Source organism: Ornithorhynchus anatinus, chromosome 11 (assembly GCF_004115215.2).
Source record: "Ornithorhynchus anatinus isolate Pmale09 chromosome 11, mOrnAna1.pri.v4, whole genome shotgun sequence".
Lineage (NCBI taxonomy): Eukaryota > Metazoa > Chordata > Mammalia > Monotremata > Ornithorhynchidae > Ornithorhynchus > Ornithorhynchus anatinus.
Window position 1 is genome coordinate 54,759,191 of NC_041738.1, and position 18,913 is coordinate 54,778,103.

Genomic DNA, 18,913 nt, shown 5'->3' on the forward strand with positions numbered 1-18,913 from the left:
CTAATGTCTATGTACAGATACCGAGCGCTAACACAGTAAATTATTGGACCCCGAGCCGGGCTCTCCACTCTTCATTTCCACTTCCTTCCAGGAGGTCGGGGGGGGGGGGGGGCTCTGAAGTCTCGAAGCCACAGGGACGAGATTTGCGGGAGGCAGCGGTAGGACAAGGCCCGTGCCCCAAGGTAGGTGGGTCCCCCCAACCTCAGAACCAGTAGTTCGCCGGGGGTGAGGCCCAGACCCCGGAGCCACACGTTTCTGCATAATATACACATTTTATTGGGACCTAATCTGCTTCCTATACACACGTCGCCTAGAGGGTAAAAATGTACATGGCAGGGGAGCACGCGCCGCCGTATAAATATAGAGAGCTCTAGAAATCTCGCCCCCACCCACTCCTGCCCGCCCGGCCCGGCCGTCACTTGAGAGTCGGGCAGAAGGGACAGCTGTCGTTGGTGGTGTTCTGCGCCCAGAATTTGATGCACTGCAGGAAAGAGGGAGAAGCCGCGGGGGCAACGGTGATTCAGGGGGTATTCCCCGGGGCTCGGGGTGGTAATAACAATGATGGCATTTGTTAAGCGCTTACTATGTGCCGAGCACTGTTCTGAACGCTGGGGAGGATACAAGGTGATCGGGTTGTCCCACGTAGGGCTCAGTCTTAATCCCCATTTTACAGAGGGGAGAACTGAGGCCCAGAGAAGTGAAGTGACTTGCCCAAAGTCGCACAGCTGACAAGTGGTTGAGCCGGGATTTGAACCCATGGCCTCTGACTCCCAAGCCCGGGCTCTTTGTAGTGGGGAACGGCGGTGGGGGGGTGGGGGGGGGGGAGTTACCACAGAAGCCGTCGATGCGAGTGAGGGGTTAAGGAGGCAGCGGTTAGGAGTTCCTGAGTCCATCCTGGAGGGTTAGGGGGTCCACCCCCATATTTCTTTTTTTTTAATGGTGTTTGTTAAGCGCTTATTGCGTGCCAGGCACTGTACTGAGCTCTGGGGTAGAGACGAGATAATCAGGTTGGACAAAGTCCGTGTCTCACCTGGGGCTCGGTCTTAATCCCAATTTTACAGATGAGTTAACAGGCACAGAAAAGGTCTCGCCCAAGGTCACACACCTTGCCATGACTGTACACTCCCAAGCGCTTAGTTCAGTGCTCTGCACAAAGTAAGACCATCAGTGATGACGACGATGAGCCCTTCCTCACTGTCGCGGCCCCCCCGCCCCCGTCCCCCCCAGCCCCCGGCCCCGGCCTCGGTATTCCGACTACCAGCATGGATGGGACCTTCCCCCGTAGGTGTCGGGGCCAGACTTAAATCCTTGCCCAATCTGGCCAGCCAGCTGGGGGGGAGGGTCCGGAGGGAAAGCCGCCCTACAGACCGGCCTCCCCCTGCCCCCCGCCCCCGACCTGGGCCTCCGGGCCGGGAGGAGGCCTCGCCGCCCTGCACCCCCGATCTCCGTCGCCAGACCGAGCTCGGACGGGCCGGCAGGGGTTCCGCTCCTATTCAGGGGCCCACGTGGCCTTACCTCCTTGTGCAGCACGTGGGCACATGCCATAGGGTGGACCTCGCTGGGCTGGACAAGCTTCTGGCACATGAGACACAGCTTGCAGGCTGGTGGGGCCTGGGGGGGGGCAGGGAGGGCCCGGTGACTCCCGCCCTCTCCCACCAAGGCAACTCCCTCAACTGCCCATCCGTTCCGTGGGCGTCTCCTCCTCCCCGCCGACCGCTCAGATCGGCGGCCTCACCTGGACTCCGGCCTGGCTGTGCTCTCCCCACTCAGCCGAGTGGACCACCCCGCCCCCGCGACCCCGGCACACCCCACCGAATCTGGGCTTACGTGTGAAGTCCTCCCGGGATATGACATCTGGGCAGAGGGCAGGAACATGGGAGAACTGATCTGGGCCAGGGAAGGAGAGAACAGCGGGGCTCTGATCCTGCCAAGGGGCTGCGGGCAGGAGGCAGAGAGCCACCTTACGGACTGGGAAGAAATTATGAGCCGCGGGGATAGGAGGAGCTGCCAGCACTGCTTCGCAGACCGGCCGGGGAGGCAGCAGATGAGCAACGGCCTGTTCCCTCCCCAGCTCCCCCGGGGAGACCGGGGCCCCCCCCTCACCTGAGCGCCCGCTGCCGCCCGCTCCTGCTCTGCCAGGCGGGCACCCACCAGCTGAGCGAGCTCCTCCATGGTCAGGCCTGCCAAGGTGGTACGGGCTGTCTTGATCTGCTGGAGGATGTTGGTCAGCTGGGCCCTGGGGAGGCAGGGGAGGGGCGTGAGGGCCACCCAGTGGACGGAGCCCCCCGCTCCTCGCGGTCCCCGGGGCCGCCCGCTCACTTGTTACACTGCGGGAAGCGGGCCAGCAGCCTCTCCAGGATCTTCTCCAGCTTGTCCACTGGCTGGGGCCGGCGGGGCTCCGCGGGGGTCTTGAGGCCGCCCAGCCCCGGGGGCGGCGGGATGGAGGAGGCGGGGGCCGCGTGGGGGCCGTGGGCCCCGACCAGAGAAACCAGGCCGGGGCTGTTCCTCCCTTGGGAGCCGGGCAGAGGCGGGGAGGGCTGGCTGGGCTGGGAGAGGGCAGGGTTCAGGATGGGGAAGGAGAGGGCGCGGGGGTCCGCGCTGGGCATGACCATGGCCGTAGGGACCTGCCCGATGGAGAAGGGCATCCGGGGAACCAGGGAAGGGGTGGGCTGAAACACCTGAAGCATGAAGTCTGTCTGCAGAGGGGGAAGAGATCCAGAGCAAGGGAGACCGAGAGAGAGGGATGGGTGGAGGGAGAGAAGGGGGGGAGGGGAAGATTTAGGAAACGGGGCAGAAGCCACCAGACGCCCGCCGCTTGAAGGGAGGACATTCATTCATTCGCTGAATTGTATTTATTGAGCGCTTCCCGTGGGCAGAGCACTGTACTAAACACTTGGGAAAGTACACTGCAACAATAAACAGACACATCCCCTGGCTACAGCGAGCTTACGATCTAGGGCGGGGGAGACGGACATCAATAGAAATAAATTACAGATATGCAGTTAAGTGCAGGCCCCCGGCATCCCTCGCAGGCACGGGCGAGAGAGAGACCCGGACGGAGATTCGGCCCCGACACCCCCACTCCTACCCGCCCCCCGCCCCCGGGGGGAGCCCCTCGCCGCCGTCTCGCCACTCACCTCCGACGGGGGCGGGGGGAGCGTGGGGGTGGGGATCTGTGGAAGGCTGCTCAGCTTGGCCCCGTTCCTTACCAGTTGGATGTGTTTGTTGAACTGATCCTGGAGGAGAAAAGAGAAAAGGTCACCCTGCCTGGAGGGGGGAGGGAGAGGATGCGAACAGGGGCGGGAGAGATCTCTCATTCATTCATTCGTATTTATTGAGCGCTTACTCTGTGCAAAGCGCTGTACTCAGCGCTTTGAAAGTACAATTCAGCAATAGAGAGAGACAATCCCTGCCCACCCCGGGTTTACTCCCCCGCCCTTCGGCGACTGGCTCTCGGCTGCCCTTGAGCCTCACCTGGACGTTCTCCTTCATCACCCGGACTCCGGTCAGCCTCGTCTCCCACTCCTGCTTCGATCGGACGGTCTCCGGTGTGGGGGCCATTGACCTGGCCAATCAATCGGTGGTATTTATTGAACGCTCCCAGTGTGCAGAGCACTGTACTAAGCGCTTGGGAGAGCCCGATACGACAGGGTTTGTGTTTGTGTCCCAACTTATTTGCTTGATTCCACCCCAGCGCTTGGTACAGTGCCCTGAGAAGCAGCATGACCCAGTGGATCGAGCACAGGCCCGGGAGTCAGAAGGACCTGGGTTCTAATCCTGGCTCCGCTACTTCATTCATTCAATTCATTCAACCGTATTTATGAAGCGCTCATTATGTGCAGAGAACTGTACTACGGCGCTTGGGAAAGTACAACAATAAAGACTGACAATTCCTGCTCACGACGAGCTCACAGTCTAGAGGACTTCTCTGCTATGTGACCTCAGGGAAGTCACTTCACTTCTCTGGGCCTCAGTTCCCCATCTGTAAAATGGGGATTAAGACTCTGAGCCCCATGTGGGACATGGACTGTGTCCAACCTGATTTGCTTCTGTTCACCCCAGCACTTAGTAAAGTGCCTGGCACATAGTAAGAGCTTCACAAAGAATTAATTAGACACTATCCCTGCCCTCAAAGAGCTTTCAGTCCAGTGGGTCAGAACCCAACAGGAACGTCACGTGATGGTACTGTTTACTATGTACAGAGCACTGTACTAAGTGCTTGGGAGACACATACAGGGCTACAGGAAGCTCCACGCCAGACCCGATCCCGGGAGAGTTGGCTGAGCTGGAGCAGGGCTCCTTAACGTCTCCTGCAGGACCAGCAGGCTCCGGTCCCCCATGCTGGGACTCCTGGAGAACGTCGTCATCATCGGTGATATCGACCGAGTGCTTACTATGTGCGGAGCACTGTACTAAGTGATTGGGAGAGTCCAGTACAACAGAGTTGGTAGACACATTCCCTGCCCCCGAAAGCTTAGAGTCTAGAGGGAACACGTGCCCCACTGAATCCTCTTCCCCTCCCGGTTCAGCCTTGTGAGAATAACTGTGACTCTGCTACCTTATCTGTAAAAATGGGGATGAAGACTGTCAGCCCCATGTGGGACAGGGACTGAGTCTCTCCTGATTACCTTGAATCTATCCCAGCGCTTAGAACAGTGCCTGGCACATAATAAGCACTTAACGGATGCCTTTTAAAAAAAAAAAAAAAGACGTGGCTGGCCCGACAGCCTGCCGAAAACTTCCACGAAGCAGGCCGGCTGGGGCAAGGGGCTTGGTGCAGAGGCCTGGGCCCCCAAAATTTGACCAGGAAAGGCCCAAGACTCGAGAGGGGCAACACCAAAGCCCAGGGCGACCCCAAGCCATTTCCAGGCCAGGGCGGAGACTCACTTGAAATAGGTGAGGTGTAGCTCCGCTTCTTTTTCCGCCTCTTCCAGCTTCAGGACTAGCAGCTCCTTCCGACTTTCCAGGGACAAAATCTGCCAGGTGACACGGAATAGCACTTGGTTTTGTCTCACAGCATTCGCCGCCCCGCCCCACCCCCTGCCGAGATCTCGATGACACCCCTCCACTCCCACCCGACCCACCCCCCAACCTCTGCCTTCCAGGCCCGCTCCGTCTCCTCCAAGATGTTCCGGTTTATCTCGCTGTCTTGGTTCTTGAGCTTGTCCAGTTCCATTTCCCACACCTCCCTGCAGAGGAGGAGAGCGGGGCAAGCTTCGGCCGGCGGCGGGCAGGGAGCCAATCTCAACTCGACCCCGGCCCGAGCCTCGGAGGTGGCCCGCTTGCAACCCGGCCCTCAAGAGGGGTGCGTAATGGGGCAGGAAACAGGACAGAAGATGCCACCCGCTCCTGGGTCGGGGCTGACTCTGGAAGGGCCCCTCGGGTCTGACCACAGAGTGGGGGTTCACCAGGACTGGCAAGCAGTGTTGTGCTCGGTTCATTTGGAGAGGGGAGCTGAGAAGCCCAGATTCTGTTGAGGACCCCCATCTTCAACCTGCCATGGTTGAGCCAGCTGGGTGCCAGCTCTTCCGAGGGACCACCACCCTCCGCTGGCCCCAGGCCCAACAGCGTCTGCCAATACTCACCTGAAAGGCAGCAGAGCCATAGGTATCGGCTCCCTGCCTCATCACCCCCAACCCATTACCCTAGCGGCCCTGAATGCCCTCCAGACGGTGCACCCGCTCGGCGCCCTGCTGCCCACCCTGCCCTCTTTGCAGCCAAGAGCATGCTCACAGGATGCCCTAGAGGTCCCGATGAGGAAGGGCCAGGAAGGGAGCCTTTGGCTAACATTTCCTGGGCATCGACGGGCACCAGTCAGAGGAAAGACTGGAAGCAGCCGTGTCCCCCAGACCAGACCAGATCAGGAGAGTCCTTAAAGACAAGAGACGGAAACAGGAAGAGGAAGGGGCGACTAAGGAGGAGGGAAAGTGGGGCAGAAACAATCGTCGAGAAATGTGAAATCCTACTTTTCCTCAGCCTGCTCTGCGATTAGAGAATCAATTTTATTCTCCTTCTCCTTCTGCTTTTCCAGTAACCTGTGTGTGCAAGAGAGAGACACTAATTCACTTACTGAGAGCTTCTGCAGCCTGTTCCTTTTTCCCACACTCCTGCCTCGCCCCAGCCCCAGTCCAGTCCCACAGCTTCCTTCGGATCCAGGCCAAACCCTGAGGGACCCCAAGCTTTGGGACCCCTGGCCAGAACCCTTTCCTCCTCCCCAGGGCCAGGCAGGCTCAGTCCAGCCCGCCCCTGTTCCTCACTCCATGAAGAAAGACCTGCAGCTTTAGGGAAGGAGGCCGCCCCACTGGACACCCTGGCCCTGGCGGAGTTCTGGGTTCGACGAGAAAGGTCAGCGGAGCCTTGAAGACTGGTGCCAAACTCTTACGACCTGCTGAAGTGCTCTTCTGCTGCTTTTTCACCACCTCTGTAGGCCCAGCAGGCGGTCCCATGCATGAGTTTCCTAGAATTGGTCCATTAGTGCCCGCGGGGTGGTGGAAGGAGAAGGGGTACCAGGCCCCTGGCCCCAAAGCCAGGCTCACCGGCAGACAGGCCTCTGTGCCTAAAACAAGGGGCCGCAATGATAGGGAACCTGCCCTTCCCTTCCCGCCTCAAATTCTGGATCGAGCACAAACCTGACTTCCGGACCCTGGCCACCCCAATAACCTGCTGCTGAGAAATGCTATCCAAATAAACGGCACCAAGGGCAAGTTTCGGGTGTACAAGTCTCCTCCAATGGCCTGAATACGAGTCTTAGGGGGTCTCACTTGGTTTCCAGCAGTCAGGGAGGGAGGTTGTGCTCTTGTGACAAGGGGGGAAACTGAGGGCTAGTGTTCTGAATGACTTGCCCAAAGCCTCGGCAAATGACAGCACCCGAGCCCAGAAGTCACACCTCTCCGCTGCTGGGGCCGCTCCCACCGAAGATCCCAAGCTCAAAAGACTAAGAAGAAATGAAAGAGCTTGAGGGGCAGGGGAGGAGGAGCAGGGAATACGTCTGTTGTTATACCATACTCTCTCAAGTACTTAGTACAATGCTCTGAACACAGTAAGCCCTCAATAAATAAAATATGGTTGACTGTTTGAGGGCTGAGGATAGGCCGGGATGGGTGGGGAACTATGGGGAACTCTAAAATCGGCTAAAGGCTCAGACCGGGTCCGAGGGCCTCCTCCGAAGACCTCTGCCTCCTTCCTCTCCCCCCCAAGCCTTGGTGGGAGGCGCCCGCAAAGTCAGGAGGCATGGCTTCCAGGTTCAGAACCCTTGGGCAAGTCATTCTGAGCCCTCTCCACCCTCCAAGCACACAGGATGGGTTCCTCTGAAGACCTCAGATGGGGAGGCACTTGCCAAGATGGGCGTCCCCATCGCCAAGATGCAGGGGCTCCCCTGGTCCCCTTCTCTCCCACCACTGAGAGGAGGTGGCCAAGCCCGCCCGGGGCCACGCAGAGAACCCGCCGATTCCGCTCCCTTGGGTCTGTCGCTGCCCGTGGGCACCTCGGGGAGATGAGAGCCACACTGATGATAGAAAGGTGACAAGGAGCAAGCCCGGGGTCTCTCGGGCCCAACGCTCCGTGCGTCGCCTGAGGAGGCAGTCACAGTCAGGGGCCTGCTCCGCGGGTCAGCGGCCAGCTTTTGAGGGAGGTGGCCCGGCCCGAAGGGCCCAACGTAACCCAGGGCCTGCTCCCCACCCCCCGGGTCTCCGTGAGGCAGACTGGGGGCCATTTCAGGGGATGCCCCCTTCACGGCCCTCGTCCCCCACAAAAACAACATTATCTGTCACGATGACTTCCCCGGTATCACCCCAGAGTTCGATGCCCAGTTTAAGGGTTCTGAGGACGCCGAGTCCCTCTCCCAACCGCCTGTGGGGTCCGGGGTCAAGGGACACACACCAGGTGGCAATATTCCAGCTCGGGGAGCCTGGGGAGAAGACTGGGGCCCCCGGGAGGTTAAGTGGCATCAGGTTCATCCGTCGAGGCTGAACTGGCTCTCAACCCCAACTGCCCTCTCTGCCCCAGCCAACGGCATCAAGTACACGAAAGCCACGGCCTCTTTCCTGAGGGCAAAGGCTTCAGGCGGGTAGCAGCCACGACGACGGAGAGCTTGAGTTCTTTGGTGATGGGAGAGCAAAAGGAGAACTCCCCGCACTCCCCGCCCATCCAAAAGGAAGGAGGAGGAAAATACAAGGGCCAGAAACCCGGGGGGGGCTCGGCCAGAGTGGCCGTGGGATGAGGCCAGAAGGCCTTCGAGAGGCGAGTGGTGAGAAGCTTGGCCTCCCCATTGAATCTGCAGAGACCCAGCTCCCCTGGTGCCGACTGCTGGCTCCCCGTCCACTCAGGCCAAAGCCGGGGGCCCTCGCCCTCTCCGCACCATGCTGTTTTGCCTGTGTCTCCTGCCACCGGAGCCCCAGGATGGTGGCAAGACCACGGCGGGGTCCCCGGGGGCCAGACGGTGAGCCCGTCCCAGGGACTTGGGGGCCGGGGGCCTAGTGGGGTAATCACCTTCTGCCTTTCTCGCAGAGTTTCTCGATCTCTGCTTTCAAGTCCTGCTCCTTCTGCAGAAACTCCTTCTTCTCCTTCTCCATCTTCTTCTTTGTTTCTTCCCGCTTGAGGGTCACATCCTGGATGGCCTTTAAGATCTCCTGGGGTGTCAACGGTCACACGCACGCACACACACACGACGGAGGGGCTGGGTGAGCCACAGGCCGTGACACCTCCCTCGGCCCCGACGGGTGGAACCGACCCGAGACGACCCCACCAGCGGTCGGATGGGCCTCCGTGCCCCAACTCCTGTGCCCGGCTCCCCACGGAGACGGGCCCCAAGCCAGGCAGTGCCGCCGGCCCACCTGGTGGTTCTTCATCTCCTCTTGTCTCCTCTGCTGGAGCTGATGCAGCTGCACCTGGAGCTGATTCTCCACCTGCCTCTGCTTGTCCAGCACCTCCTGGTAGCGTTCTTTCAGCAGCGTCCTCTCCGACATCATCTTATCCTGCCCGAGGGGGCGGGGGACAGCAGAGAGATGTCAGGGGGTGGTCGTTACCGTTTCCCCCCCGCAGGACAGGCAGCCCCATGTGGCAGATCCCTGACCCCTCCCCCGTCCCCCCAGGATGCCCATGACCAGTGTGCTTGCTGGGGGATGGAGAAGAACTGGGGCAATCGCTCAGGGGCTGGGGGAGTCCCTGTGCTCGGAGACCCCTCCCGGGAGGGGGAGAAACCGCTGGGAGGCGGGGGTCCCGGTGGGCTGCGAACTGTTTGGACCTCACCTCCGGCCTTACAACCCTTCTGGGCCTGGGCCGCCACCACCATCATAATAGTGGTATTGGTTAAATGCTTACTATGGGCTAAGCACCGGGGTAGATACAATACAATCAAGTCAATCGCCAACACTGTCCCTCGTGGGACTACCAGTTTAATGGGGAGGGAGAACGGATATTTAATCCCCGTTTTACAGATGAGAAAAGTGAGGCGTAGAGAAGTCCCATGACTTGCCGCAGGTCACCCAGGAGGCAGGTGGAGGAGGCGGGATTAAAACCCAGGGCCTTCTGACCCTTGGCCCTGTGCTCTTTCCACTAGGCCTCCCCAGCTGTTTGTCTTCCCAGAATGTCGGGGAGAGGGGCTCTGCCCCTTCCTTAAAAAGACCTCAAGTAAAAACTCTCAAAAAGGGGTAAGGGGTGCCCCTGCTAAAGGCCTGGCCTGGAGTGGGCCTGGGATTTTTCCAAGGGCCTTCTGGCTGGTTTCTGGACGAGGCTTGTGCCACTTTCACCAGCGCCCTGACAGCAGGGAGCAGAAAGCTCCCAGATTCCAGGAAAGGAGAACGGCAGCAGGGCGGACAGGCTCTGGGTCCCGGGAGGGTCCCGGGGAGGGGACTGCTCAGCAGCCAGAAGGTTTGGGCTCAAACACCTACCAAATTCTTTTCAATATCCTGATCGGTGTTCACCTCCAAGTCGGCAGTCCTGAAGTCCGTCTGCCAAGGGAAAAACAGGCCTCTGAGAGCCGGTCCTCCTCTCGGGTCGGAGGGGACGTGAGGCTACTCCTCTGACCGGTCGAGTTGCAGAGCGAGGGAGGTCAAGGGCCACAGCTGGCCCTCCCAGAGATCCAGGGGTGGGGGCGGGGATGGGGTTCTGCTCAGAAACCTTCCTTGGACGGTTCCCCAGACGCCCAGGGAAACGGCTCCACGGCAGGCAGGACCCACGGGTCTCTGGGAGCCAAAGGCCGGGACTCGCATGGCTCCCACCAGAGCCCGGAGAGTCACCTCCACGGGTGGATCGGGCAAGGAGTGGGAAGAGTTCCCCGGGTGAGAAGGCCGCTGGTCATCCCGAGGGCCAGACACGGCCTTTAGTGGGCAGCGGGCTGGAGCCCCCATCGGCAGTGACTCTAGATGTCTCTGGTTGACCAACCATAGGAAGAGAGCCCGAGAAAAATGTCTCCCACCCCGTCCCCTCCCGACCTGGGGGCCAACAGCCTGATATCTGACCTGCACGGCAATGTTCTGAGACAGTTTCAGGGACGGGCTATCCTGGTCCAGGTCCTGATCGGCCAGGTCTCCCGCAATCCCGTTCTCCCTGTTTGGAAGGGAGGTCCCGGGCCCGTAGCCCAAGCCTGCGTCCCCACTGCCGTCCAGAGGGCCGGGGGCCTGCAGTCCATCTTCCAGAGAGTTTCTGGAGGCGTGCTGGTGGGCCGGAGCCTCCCCCGCCTGGGTGGCCAGAGAAGCTGGCCGCGGGCACTCCCCAGGGCAGGCGGGCCTCTCTTCGCCCGTCGGGCTGCCCGGGTCCGACTGGCCCACCTCATCACCGGTGGCGGACTCCGTCTGAAAGCCTGAAGAATCGCCGCCGGGATGTCCGAGAGGGGTGGTCCCTAAGTCCTCTCTCGTCCCCCGGTTCTTTGGGGTTGGAGAGGCGTCCCGGGGCGCAGCGCCGGGAGCCGTTTTGGTCCCCTCTAAACAGACATCTCGGGCCTTCTCGCCGGTCACTGCTGGATTGCTGGCTGCTGGGGACGGAGACAAGATCTCGTCTTCCTGCGAGGCCGGATCTAGCGAACTGCCAAAAGTACGAGCTGATAAATGCCTGACAGGTCCCGTGGTTTGTTCCCTGAAAAAAGAGCTAGTTTCCACCCATCACTCAATCCATCAGTGGTATTTATCGAGCGCTTACCGAGTGCAGGGCACCGTTTTAAGGGCTTGAGAGAATACAACAGAGTTGAGAGTCACGATCCCTGCCCTCAAGAAGCTTACGATCTAGTGGGGGAGACAGGCATCGAAATCAATTATAGACTGGGGAAGTGGCAGAGTAAAAGCCTCTTTGTGTCCAAGCCCGGGCTTGGGAGTCAGAGGCCGTGGGTTCTAATCCCCTCTCCGCCCCTGTCTGCTGTGTGACCTTGGGCAAGTCACTCAATTCTCTGTGCCTCAGTTACCGCCTCTGGAAAATGGGGTTAATACTGTGAGCCCCACGTGGGACAACCTGATTACCCTGTACCTACCCCTGCACTTAGAAGAGTTTGTGGCACGTAGTAAGCGCTTAACAAATATCGCCATTATTATAATTATTACAGAGCTGCCGGTGTGGCTCATTTTACTGAATCATCACTCAATCGTAAGAATTTATCAAGCCCCTATTAAATGTGGTTATACCAAGTGCTTGGCGGGGATGGGAAGTGGATATGGGTGAGGCAAAACAAACACTCCCTGCCCTGGAGGAGTTTACAGTCTAATAGCGTGACACTGGCAGTACTCAACATCCAGCCTTCTTACCTTATACCACTGCCCATTCTAATGCTTTTGGGCATTTTAGCAGTGCTCCCCATCTTACCATTTTCCCAAGGGCCAGCAGGAGAAAATACTTCTAATATCGGTTTGATGGGTCTCCTAGATGAGGGTCCTGGGCATACTCTCGACTGTGAGCTCGCTGCGGGCAGGGAATGTCGCTGTTTATTGGTGTATTGAACTTTCCCAAGCGCTCAGTACAGTGCTCTGCACACAGTAAGCGCTCAATAAATATGACTGAATAAATGAATGAATTGGAGGGAAGGACTCCGTGGGCCAGCTGGTAAGGTGGTCCCCTAGAATCTCTCCCTTTCCCCACACCACACATACACACTCTGCTCCCTTCTCCGCAGCCAAGCATCCAATTACTACCTGATCTCCCTTCCTCCTCTGATCTCCCTTCCTCCTCTCTCGCCCCGCTCCGGTCTATTCTTCATTCCGCCGCCCGGCTCATCTTCCTGCAGAAACGATCTGGGCCTGTCACTCCCCTTCTTAAACACCTCCAGTGGTTGCCTATCAACCTCCGCTCCAAACAAAAACTCCTCACTCTAGGCTTCGAGGCTCTACGTCACCTCGCCCCTTCCTACCTCTCCTCCCTTCTCTCTTTCTACCGCCCACCCCGCACGCTTCGCTCCTCTGCCGCCCACCTCCTCACCTCCGCCAAACTGATTCTCTTCCCCTCTTCAAAACCCTACTTAAAACTCACCTCCTCCAAGAGGCCTTCCCAGACTGAGCTCCTCTTCTCCCTCTACTCCCTCTACCACCCCCCCTTCACCTCTCCGCAGCTTAACCCTCTTCTCCCCCCATTTCCCTCTGCTCCTCTCCCTTCCCATCCCCTCAGCACTGTACTCGTCTGCTCAACTGTATATATTTTCGTTACCCTATTTATTTTGTTAATGAAATGTACATCGCCTCGATTCTATTTAGTTGCCATTGTTTTTACGAGATGTTCTTCCCCTTGACTCTATTTATTGCCATTGTTCTTGCCTGTCTCCCCCGAGTAGACCATAAGCCCGTCAAACGGCAGGGACTGTCTCTATCTGTTGCTGACTTGTTCATTCCAAGCGCTTAGTACAGTGCTCTGCACATAGTAAGCGCTCAATAAATACTATTGAATGAATGAATACTACCTGAGGACACGAGGGAGACTTTCTCCTGGTCCAGCGTCACCCGAAGCAACCGTGCATTCTGGAGAAGCAAGTGCCGGGGTTGCCCAGCTGCCCGGCTCGGACTCCATCGCGCGGTCTGAGTGCAGGCAAATTCCGGGCGGGGAAGAACCTGCGAAAATCAAACCCCGTCAGTGAACCACCGGCCCGGTCCACTTCCCGCCGATTCAAGACACCGGGAATTAAGCCAGTCCTGGGGAAGACGGGGAGAAAACCCTCAGCTCGGGGGTGGTACGGAGAGGCCCCGGGCTGCCGGTGCGACTGAGGCTGGGGTCCCCGCAGATTCTGGAGAGGATGACAACTCAAGTTGCTCCGGCGTACCAAGGGGAAGCCCATGGGGTCATCTTCTAGACCGTGAGCCCGGTGCGGGTGGGGGTTGGCTCTAGTTGTTGCTGCGGTATACTTGCCGAGCGCTTAGCGCAGTGCTGTGCACACAGAAGGTGCTCACTAAATACGCCCGCATTCATTCATTCAATAGTATTTATTGAGTGCTATGTGCAGAGCACTGTACTAAGCGCTTGCGATGTACAAATCAGCAACAGATAGAGACAGTCCCTGCCCATTGGCGGGCTACAGTCTAATCCCAAGGACACCGAGTGAATCCTGTGGGCACGGCGAGGGGGACCTCCCCGCCACCCCAAGCTGTGGCGGCCTCCTCTGGCCTGGGGTCAGGGGTCAGGAGACCCCGGGGTCAGGGATCAGGAGACCCCGGGGTCAGGGGTCAGGAGAGCCGCTTGTCCCGTTGCAGGGTCCGTCCTCCGCCCCGGCATTGGGGTCCCCAGACTCCCCCTTGGGGAGGGGGTCCTGGGCCTGGAGGCCCGTGGGGAGGAGGGCCAGGATGGGCTGGCCCAGGATTCTCCCAGAATCCTCCGGGGTAGCAAGACAAGGCCTCCTGCCCAGGCCCAGGGTAGGACCTGCAAGGCAGGAGGGCCCGGCTGGGCGTAGGGTGCAGCTGAATGTGGGGGGCGGTGGGGGGGGGGGTTCCCCAACCCCCTCCCCTTGGGGAGAGACCCCCCCCCCACACACCTCAAGGCCTGCAGCCCCCCAACCCCCGCCCTCAATTGGGGTCACCCCCGCTCTTTTAGTCTCCCTCCCCCCAGGCCCTTTCCGGGGGTCTCTCTCCCCCCCCCCCCCCCCCCCACGACGCACCTCAGCGGGCGGGGGAGGGGGGAGGGGAAGCGGCGCGAGCCGGGCCCCGCGCGCGCGGCACCTCCCACTTCCGGGGGAGGCGGGGGGCGGAGGCGGCCATAGAGGCGACCGGAAGGGCGGGACGGAGGGAACGGCCCCCGGCTGGACGGACGGGCCCGGGCCGCCCCCGAGGGCTCCCCCTGGCGGCCCCAGCCGGCGCCAGCGGGGACAGCCGGACGGGAGGAGATGAGGATGGCGTTGCGCTTGCAAGGGGCCAAGCGCTGTGCTAAGCGCTGGGGAGGATAGAAGGTGATCGGGGGGGGGTGGTCCCACGGTGGGGCCCATTGTACAGATGAGGTCGCTGAGGCCCAGAGAAGTGAAGTGGCTTACCCAAAGTCACACAGCAGACAAGTAGCGGAGCCGGGGAGAGAGTCAGAGCCTAAAGCGACGGGGAGGGAGGGGAGAGGGAAGCAGCATGTAATAATAACAATAATAACAATAATAATGAGAGCATGGAACCCCAGAGGGAGGGGAGAGGGAAGCAGCATGCAATAATAATAATAATAACAATAATAATGAGAGCATGGAATAATAATAATGGTATTTGTTAAGCGCTTACTCTGCCAAGCACTGTTCTAAGCGCTGGGGGGAAGATACAGTAATAATAATAATAATAACAGTATCTGTTAAGCGCTTACGATGTGAAAGCACTGTCCTAAGCACTGGGGGATGATATAATAATAATAATTATGGTATTTGTTAAACTCTTACTATGTGCAAAGTACTATTCTAAGTGCTGGGGGGTGGGGATACAAAGTGATCAGGTTGTTCCAGTGGGGCTCACAGTCTTAGTTCCCATTTTCCAGATGAGGTACCTGAGGCACAGGGAAGTAAAGTGACTTGCCCAAAGTCACACAGCTGACAAGTGGCGGAGGTGGGATTAAAATCCAGGACCTCTGACTCCCAAGCCCGTGCTCTTTCCACTGAGCCACGCTGCTTCTCAAGGTAATCAGGTTGTCCCATGTGGGGCTCCCAGTCTTCACCCCCATTTTACAGATGAGGTAACTAAGGCCCAGAGAAGCGAAGTGACTTGCCCAAAGTCACACAGCTGATCAGTGGCGGATGCGGGATTAGATCCCACTTCCTCTGACTCCCAAGCTCTTTCCACTAAGCCACACTGCTTCTCTAGTAATAATAATGAATGATAATGTTGGTATTTGTTAAGCGCTTACTATGTGCAGAGCACTATTCTAAGCGCCGGGGTAGATACAGGGTCATCAGGTTGTCCCACGTGAGGCTCACAGTTAATCCCCATTTTACAGATGAGGTACCTGAGGCCCAGAGAAGTCAAGTGACTTGCCCGTGGTCACACAGCTGACAAGCGGCGGAGTTGGGATTAGAACCCTTGACCTGTGACTCCCAAGCCCGGGCTCTTGTCACTAAGCCACGCTGCTTCTCTGATTACCTGATTCTCTTGTATCCTCCCCAGGGCTTAGAAGGCTGTCCAACACCTTGCCCCTTCCTACCTCTCCTCCCTTCTCTCTACCGGCCACCCCGCACGCTCCACTCCTCTGCCACCCACCTCCTCACCGTCCCCGGTTCTCGCCTATCCCGCCGTCGACCCCTGGGCCACGTCCTCCCGCGGTCCCGGAACGCCCTCCCTCCTCACCTCCGCCAAACTAACTCTCTTCCCCTCTTCAAAGCCCTCCTGAGAGCTCACCTCCTCCAAGAGGCCTTCCCACACTGAGCTTCCCCTTTTCCCTCTGCTCCCTCTCTACGCCCCCTTCACCTCCCCCCTTCACCTCCCCTCAGCTAAGCCCCCTTTCCCTCTGCTCCTCCCCCTCTCCCTTCCCCTCCCCTCAGCACTGTGCTCATTTGTCTATATTTTTATTACCCTATTTATTTGGTTAATGAGGTGTCCATCCCCTTGATTCTATTTATTGCTATTGTTTTTATCTGTCTCCCCCGATTAGACTGTAAGTGGGCAGGGATTGTCTCTATCTGGTGCCGAATTGTCCATTCCAAGCGCTTGGTACAGTGCTCTGCACATAATAAGCGCTCAATAAATACTATTGAATGAATGAACAGTGCTCGGCATATAGTAAGCGCTTAACAAATACAATCATCATTATAAAGAAGCAGCATGGCTCAGTGGAAAGAGCACGGGCTGGGGAGTCAGAAGTCATGGGTTCTAATCCCGGCTCTGCCGCTTGTCAGCTGGGTGACTTTGGGCAAGTCACTTCACTTCTCTGGGCCTCAGTTACCTCATCTGTAAAATGGGCATTAAGACAGTGAGCCCCATGTAGGACAACCTGATCACTTTCTGTCCTCCCCAGTGCTTAGAACAGTGCTTTACACATAGTAAGTGCTTAACAAATGCCATCATCATTATTATTATCATTATTAACAAATACCATCATCATTATTGTTACTAACAAATGCCATCATTATTATTAACAAATACCATTATCAGTATTATTATTAACAAATACCATTATTGTTATTATTATTAAGAAATAGCATCATCGTCATTATTATTATCCTCAACGAATTCACTCATTCATTCATTCAATAGTATTTATTGAGCGCTTACTATGGGCAGAGCACTGGACTAAGCGCTTGGAATGGACAATTGGGCAACAGAGAGAGACAATTCCTGCCCAATGACGGGCTCACAGTCTAATCGGGGGAGACAGACAGCAGAGCAAAACAGAACGAAACAAAAACGAGACAACATTATCGCTATAAATAGAATCAAGGGGATGTGGACTTCCTTAACCAAATAAATAGGGTCATAAATAATATAGTAATAATAATAATGTTGGTATGTGTTAAGCGCTTACTATGTGCAGAGCACTGTTCTAAGCTCTGGGGTAGATACAGGGTAATCAGGTTGTCCCACGTGAGACTCATAGTCAATCCCCATTTACAGATGAGGTAACTGAGGCCCAGAGAAGTGAACTGACTTGTCCACAGTCACATAGCTAAGTGGCAGAGGCAGGATTCGAACCCATGCTCTCTGACTCCCAAGCACGGCTCTTTCCACTGAGCCACGCTGCTTCTCTATTCAAAGGAGCACAGTACTGAAGGGACGGGAAGGGGGGAATCAAATACGATCATCATCATCATTATCATTGTTAACAAATACAATCATTAGCGTGGCTCAGTGGAAAGAGCCTGGGCTTGGGAGTCAGAGGTCATGGGTTTGAATTCTGACTCTGCCCCTTGTCAGCTGGGTGACTGTGGGCAAGTTACTTCACTTCTCTGGGCCTCAGTTCCCTCATCTGTAAAATGGGGATTGACTGTGAGCCTCACGTGGGACAACCTGATGACCCTGTATCTATCCCAGCGCTTAGAACAGTGCTCTGCACATAGTAAGCGCTTAACAAATACCAACATTGAGAAGCAGCGTGGCTCAGTGGAAAGAGCCCGGGCTTGGGAGTTAGAGGTCATGGGTTCGAATCCCAGCTCTGCCGCTTGCCAGCTGTGTGACTTTGGGCAAGTAGCGTGGCTCAGTGGAAAGAGCCCGGGCTTTGGAGTCAGAGGTCATGGGTTCGAATCCTGGCTCTGCCATTTAGCTGTGTGACTGTGGGCAAGTCACTTCACTTCTCTGTGCCTCAGTTATCTCATCTGTAAAATGGGGATTAAGACTGTGAGCCTCATGTAGGACAACCTGATTCCCTTGTGTCTACCCCAGTGTTTAGAACAGTACTCTGCACATAGTAAGCGCTTAACAAATACCAACATTATTATTCTCTGTGCCTCAGTGACCTCATCTGTAAAATGGGGATTAAAACTGTGAGCCCTATGAGGGCCAACCTGATCACCCTGTATCCCCCCAGCGCTTAGAACAGTGCTTTGCACATAGCAAGCGCTCAACAAATACCAACATTATTATTATTCTCTCTGGGCCTCAGTGACCTCATCTGAAAAATGGGGATTAAAACTGTGAGCCCCACCAGGGCCAACCTGATCACCTTGTATCCCCTCAGCACTTAGACCAGTGCTTTGCACATAGTAAGCGCTCAACAAATACCAACATTATTATTGTTCTCTGGGCCTCAGTTACTTCATCTGTAAAATGAAGCCGCATCGTGGCTGAGAAACCGCATCGTGGCTCAGTGGAATGAGCCCGGGCTTGGGAGTCAGAGGTCACGGGTTCGAATCCCGGATCTGCCACTTGTCAGCTGTGTGACTGTGGGTGAGTCACTTCACTTCTCTGGGCCTCAGTTCCCTCATCTGTCAAATGGGGATGAAGACTGTGAGCCTCACGTGGGACAACCTCATTCTCCTGGATCTCCCCCAGCGCTTAGAACAGTGCTCTGCACATAGTAAGTGCTTAACAAATACCAACATTATTATTATTATAAAATGGGGATGAAGACTGGGAGCCCCACGTGGGACAACCTGATGACCCTGTATCTCCCCCGGCGCTGAGAACGGTGCTTTGCACGTAGTAAGCGCTTAACCGATAGCAACATTATTATTATCAGAACAGTGCTCTGCACATAGTAAGCGCTTAACCAATAGCAACATTATTAGAGAAGCAGCGTGGCTCAGTGGAAAGAGCACGGGCTTGGGAGTCAGAGGTCATGGGTTCGAATCCCGGGTCTGCCACTTGTCAGCTGTATGACCGTGGGCCAGTCACTTCACTTCTCGGGGGCCTCAGTGACCTCATCTGTCAAATGGGGATGAAGACTGGGAGCCCCACGTGGGACAACCTGATTCCCTTGTGTCTACCCCAGCGCTTAGAACGGTGCTCGGCACAGAGTAAGCGCTTAACAAATACCGACATTATTATTATACTTCTTGTTCTCGTTGCTAGGATTACGCTGGGGGGGGGGGGGGGGGCGGGCCCGAGGCGCGAGGCGCCTGAGG

The 18,913-nt window shown here is 57.1% G+C and overlaps 1 protein-coding gene across 4 annotated transcripts; it reads right to left on the reverse strand.

Moving 5' to 3' along the window:
• Positions 1-252: 252 nt before the first annotated feature.
• RNF214 (ring finger protein 214) lies at positions 253-13,036 on the reverse strand. 4 transcript variants are annotated; one of them, XM_029075878.2, is made up of 15 exons: positions 12,872-13,036; positions 10,458-11,070; positions 9,888-9,947; positions 8,832-8,972; positions 8,488-8,627; positions 5,967-6,035; positions 5,093-5,189; positions 4,888-4,976; positions 3,475-3,565; positions 3,138-3,236; positions 2,320-2,696; positions 2,104-2,236; positions 1,828-1,935; positions 1,516-1,611; positions 253-481 (listed from the first exon to the last, which is right to left on the reverse strand). In XM_029075878.2, exons 1-15 carry the CDS (start codon positions 12,976-12,978, stop codon positions 416-418), a joined length of 2,286 nt encoding a protein of 761 aa, XP_028931711.1. In that variant the 5' UTR covers positions 12,979-13,036; the 3' UTR covers positions 253-415. The 4 variants fall into 4 exon arrangements, with proteins under 4 accessions (XP_028931711.1, XP_007662818.2, XP_028931712.1 ...); XM_007664628.2 differs by having other exon boundaries at positions 10,458-11,019; positions 12,872-13,019; XM_029075879.2 differs by having other exon boundaries at positions 1,828-1,887; positions 12,872-13,019.
• Positions 13,037-18,913: the final 5,877 nt, after the last annotated feature.